Source organism: Orbicella franksi, chromosome 2 (genome assembly GCF_964199315.1).
Source record: "Orbicella franksi chromosome 2, jaOrbFran1.1, whole genome shotgun sequence".
In the NCBI taxonomy this organism is placed as follows: domain Eukaryota; kingdom Metazoa; phylum Cnidaria; class Anthozoa; order Scleractinia; family Merulinidae; genus Orbicella; species Orbicella franksi.
This window is the reverse complement of record NC_138146.1, coordinates 21355299-21360998: the sequence shown is the minus strand read 5'-3', so window position 1 is coordinate 21360998 and position 5700 is coordinate 21355299. Positions and strand designations below refer to the sequence as shown.

Sequence of the window (5700 nt, the reverse complement as noted above, 5' to 3'; positions counted from 1 at the left end):
TACGTCCCCCTTGAAAAAACAAATAAATAAGAGGTACAGACTAAAAAGAGAAATAAAGAACTGCTAACAAACGAGCCCTCCAGTCCTAGAAATAGTCAAACGTTCTACTCATTGCTCAAAAGTCCTATCAACGTTCAAGAGTCATATCTGGGTGGTTTCTTGATCACTCAGCTATTTCTAGTGATGAGTAACGGTGACTGCTGCCTCACTGGCAGAAACTTCGTAAGCAGAGGCTTAGACTATTCCACTGGACCTGGTCGCTCTCACACTGTCTGGCTTCGGCTTGATCACTATAGAACTGGTTGGTACTTTGACCTTCCTATCAACCGGAGCCTTTTTTCATGCCTGTGAGTTAAGTCCGTTTTCATTTGCACTACTGTCTGACTTCAGGCTTCAGTCTGTTCAGCTCTTTGACACCCTTCAATCAATCAATACGTTATTTAAACACGTTGCGCCTAAAAGCTTAGTAAGCTCGATCAAAGTACAAACGTGCATGCAACACCCTTGTTATAGTAGTAGGAAATTCTTCTCTACCTCTCACATGTTTATTTCCACAAAATTTACAAGATATTACAGCTGTATATAGCGCCCTCTAATATCAAAACCAAGACGTGTACTGAAAGATGGACATTTGTTTATTGAAACGCAGCTCAATCAAAGCGGAGAATCACATTGATTTACAAAGCACCCTACTTAAAATTATTTAACTTTAACTTATGATTACACAATTTTAATGCGTAAGCTTCTTGGCATTTTTAACAAAGTTAACATTGTCAACATTCGACTGAGAACACCTTTAGATTTCCAGCTAGTGTGTGTTTTTGACAAAACTGAGATCTCTTGATTTTTTTATACGTAAGAATGCCCACTAAACTTCCTTCCATATTGGCATAATAATACTAAGCGTCGAGTTTCTCTCGAAGTCCTAGAAGAACTTTTTTAGACCAGATCATTTTTTGTTGGATCCCACGCAGTAAAGTAAATATTTGAGCTACCTACATTATAATGTTTCTAATGTTATTTGATGACATAATGAAACAGCAATGAAGCACGTACCTTTCAAGTCTACTAAATAGTTAATACAGATTAAACGTTATTAATCCTGCTCTCATTTATCTCCTTCATGGTTGATAAAGTTGGTAAGAAATGAAATATTACAGCAGTCTTTGCTAATTTACTATGCCAGAGATGATAAGAAGTTGTACAGCGCACGAAAACATGGCGAAAGTGCGATAACGTTTTCTCTTATTTCTTTGATCTTCCAGCAATATAGAATAGGACTTAAAGACGAGTTAAAAAAGATCGCAGAGGCGTTAAAGTGTAGCCCAAAACGAGCAGTGTAACTGAGTCCTGTGGCAAGTATCGTAAGCAGAGATGCCAAATATGGCAAATAACACACAAAAAGAACTCCATTGATCCATAGCATGTTATTTACAGTTCTTCGGCATTGACCGGCATTGAATTCAGTTGAGCCATTCGAATTCCTCTGTTGTTGAATCTGAGCAACATGGTGTCGAAGACCACGATAAATACTGACGTAACAAAGTGATGTTAAAAGACAACAACTGAAATAGACAATCTGACCACCAAAGAAAACAAATCGATTCGCTCATTCCAAAGCCAGAATCCCGACCGAGCTGCTGCGATGATCCACTCTATAACAAGAATGGAAACAACTCGCCTAAGTTCCATGAGTTCACGATATCTCGAGCAAACATGGAAGGCGAGATATCGATCAACGGCAATTCTTGCCATGGTCTCAAGACAAGCTGCTCCAATGAACGTTGATTTTCTTCCATACGTTATAGCCATGGCACAGTAATACCGGGTATTTCCAATATGATCTTCAAGTAGTAAGCTGTAAATAGCGGAAGAACAACCACTCCAACGAAAAGATCCGTCAGAGCCAAACTACATAACAAAGCTTTTGATGGAGAATGAAGAGATTGACACTTGCGAAGAGCGAGCAGAATCATAGTGTTCCCAAAAGTTGATGTAACTGTGCTGATCGCGTTTACAACACAGGCAAAGATGTAGATAGTCCTCGGGACGTCTTGCGCCGCGGATAATAGTGAGTGCTGGAAGAGTTACAATATGATGCAAATGTTCCCTTCATTTGGAAGAGGTATTTACACGAAAGTCTGTATTTCCAATGGTCTCAGGGATTAAACAGCGTATTAAACAGGGATCAGTAGCTTGACTCACACAACGGACAAATGAACCGCTGCAGGATGCCGGTTTCAACGAATGGTACGACTTGAAAGGAAGGTGGTCATTGCCGGGTTTTTGTTTAGATTTGTAGTTTGAATCGAACAGTCTGAATACTTCACATTTCCAGTTCCCAGAACTGCGTTGTAAAATTGCGTCCCGCAAATTGGCTTAACGTTCAACCTCCAATTGGCATTATTGAAATTCCGTTTCCAAGAACGTTGTCTGTTACGGACTCTTTCTAATCAATTCTTTCCGCTGACAGATCCCGGCTTGGGAATCATCAGGGCCATATGCTTCAAATCTTTCTTGCTGATATCTCTCAAATTGCATTCGCTGTTACTGTACATACAACAGTACGGATTACTGTATGAATGAAAGTAGTAGTCCAGAGTTGGACGTTGTTATATGAAGTTGTCTGAAGGTCGGCCACCTGTCCATTAAGAACGGATTCCCATGATGAAAGTGAAACCTTACGTAGTTGTTAATGCTTATGACTTGCTTATGTCAAAGTAATTAAAATTCATGGGGATGGCAGACATTTCGAGGCGTTATTTGATTTTCAGGATCTGTGGAGCACGTACCTAGGCAGCCACCTCTTTGTAGTGCGGGCATGCATGTGTATCCGGATTCGTCATTGGCCTATGCTCCAAAATGGAGTGAATAGGCTTCATATCAGATCAGATATATGTGTATATAGGAAGTGGCCGATTGAGACTGGAATCCAATATCTTTGGTAAGCGATGACACGATGATCAGCTCAACACTAATCGCTGAAAGGATAAAAGCCTCAAGGAGGTTCTTCTAAGCATCATACATTAAGCTTTCGTGGCAGGGCTATTGATGACGAAATCGACTAGAGAAAAAAGCTAGAAATGGGAAATAGTCATTAGAGTATAGGTTTGAGGATTAAAAAACAATAATTTGATCAATTCTCTCACTGAAAATTTGGATAAAATTATACATTAAACATAATTCTTTTATATGGACAAGTAGCACGTGCGGAGTGAATCAATGAATCTTCTTTCTTTGTTTGGTCTGGTCAGTGTAGTTCTTGTGAAGTCACTGAACGTTAAAAAACAAAATAAAAAATATTTGTTAACCGTGCTTGTTTTTTGTTTTGGGACGAGAAAGTAACGAGAACACTTCAGCGTACTTTGTGAATAATGACCGCGGTTATATTTCTCATTTAGACTGAACTTGTGGGAGGCGCGGCGGCCTCATGGTTAGTGTACTCGTGTCCAGGTCAAGCGGTCGGGGGTCCGAGTCCTGGCCAGGGACATTGTGTTGTGTTCTTGTGCAAGACACTTTACTCTCACAGTGCCTCTCTCCATCCAGTTGTATAAAACTTTCGTGTATATATAAATCCTTATAAGTAAAGGTTTTTTTTAAAAACAATTTGAAGTAAAAACTAACGGTAAAAGCGCGCGACGTTTCGACCGAACTTCGGTCATTATCAAGCTTAAAAGCGAAGATAAAAATGTTTTCATAAGTATACATAAAAAAAAGAAGTAAAAGTATGTAAAGTATGAAAATGTAAAAAAGGGTGTTAAGAACAATAAAATGCATGCAAGAATAATATAGTTAAAAATGATTAAACACTTTCGCGGCACGAATTGAGTCTGACTGTACATTAAGACTTGGTCTCAGTTCATTAATAAAAAACATTTCATAAATGAGACAGTCAAACTTGATCTTGCACTGCCAAGATCGAGAAAATCGAAAAAAATACGGTGCGCGCAAATAAAAAAGAAAGTCTGAATCTAATTAAACATTAAAAGTTTTTACACTGTTGTTTCAGACTGCTCTTTACGATGAGATGTTAGCGTTTGCCAGTTAGAATCGAAGAACTGACGTTTGAGTGTGCGCGGTAATACCAATCCCTCTAGTTGAGTGTCTATTCCAGTGTCCTGAAGTGAGAACTCTGTCATCATGAGGTTGCCAGCAGCTGGTCTTATTAGTAGTCATTCTCTCTTATAAGTTATTTGCCTAGGTTAAATATCACAATTTACCATATTCAGTGCAGCTACCATTGCTTCATCAAAACAGGAAGAAAAATAATAACCTTTCATTGTTGTTTCTGCCGAACATCATATACCTTATATAACGACGTCTCGAAGAACATTTATATTCGCAATAACTATTTCTTTTATTTCTTTCATCTTCCAACAGTATAGAATAGGATTTAAAGACGAATTAATAAAAACTGCAATGCCGCTAAAATGTAAGGCAAACCGAGAGGAGTTACTGAGTCCTGTAACAAGTATTACAAGGACTGATGATAAATGTGGCATGTAACAAACGAGAAGAAGGCCATAAATCCATAGCATGTTATTCACAGTTTTCTTGTATTGAGCCACATCAAAATCGGTCGACTCACTGGAGTTGACTTGTCTGCGAATCTGTGCAACATGGCGCCGAAGACCACGACAAATGCTGTAGTAGCAAAGAGACGTTGTAAGGTAGCAACTAAACAACCCGACTACCCCAAACCACATATTGATCGACGCGCTCCAAAACCAGATTCCCGACCAAACTGCGGCGGCGATCCACTCTATAACAAGAATGCAAACAACTCGTCTGAATTTCACGAGTTCTCGGTATCTCAAGCGGAGATGAAAGGCGAGATATCGATCAATGGCAATTGTTGTAATAGTCTCAAGTGAAACGCCTGCAATAAAGGTTGATGTTCTTCCGTATGTGATGGCTATAACACAGTAATAACTGGGCATTTCCAAAATGATCATCAAGTAGTAAGCTGTAAACAGCGGAAGAACAATAAGTCCAACGAAAAGAGCCGTCAGAGCCAAACTACATAACAAAGCTTTTGATGGAGAATGAAGAGATTGACACTTGCGAAGAGCGAGTAGGATCATACTGTTACCCAACGATGATGAAACTGAGAGGATCACGTTAACAACACAGGCAAAGATGTAGATAGTCCTCGGGATTTCTTGCGCCGCGGGATAATAGTGAGTGCTGTTAGAACTACAATATGATCCGGCGAACGTCCCTGTCATATTCTTGCAGTATCTCTTGATAAACTAAGGTCTCCAACTGTACATAAGGAAACGGGATACTGAATAGCTGATGAGCAACATGTGGAAGGAGTCAACTCGCCGGGTTCTGCTGTTAACCAATGCAACGTTCTTTTGTTCTTCTTACATCTATCCGTACTAAACTGTACATATTTATACAGGCTGCACGAGAACAAACGGATGTAATTTGGAGCATATTAACAAACAAAAATCTGAAACATACATACTTCTTAAGTCACATATCAGCAAAAAGGAAAGAATGGAAAAGAGGAAACAGAACTCTGAGGAATGCTTATTTACAGTTGAACGTTGAAAATTTTACTGAGGCAATTTGCGGGCCTCAAATTTCCCAACGCAGTTTTCATGACTGGAAATGTAAAATATCGTGATTGTCTAATCAACACTTTGCAAAAAAAAAAAAAAAGGAAAAACACACAATACTTTCGGGACTGAG

General features: G+C 39.2%; 1 protein-coding gene and 1 pseudogene across 1 annotated transcript; both read right to left on the bottom strand.

Moving 5' to 3' along the window:
- Positions 1-1177: 1177 nt before the first annotated feature.
- On the bottom strand, positions 1178-2353 carry LOC145471657 (melanocortin receptor 5-like; annotated as a pseudogene).
- Positions 2354-4307: 1954 nt separating this feature from the next.
- LOC145471641 (histamine H2 receptor-like) lies at positions 4308-5407 on the bottom strand. The gene has a single exon (XM_081454873.1). It carries the CDS (start codon positions 5226-5228, stop codon positions 4308-4310), a length of 921 nt encoding a protein of 306 aa, XP_081310999.1. The 5' UTR covers positions 5229-5407.
- Positions 5408-5700: the final 293 nt, after the last annotated feature.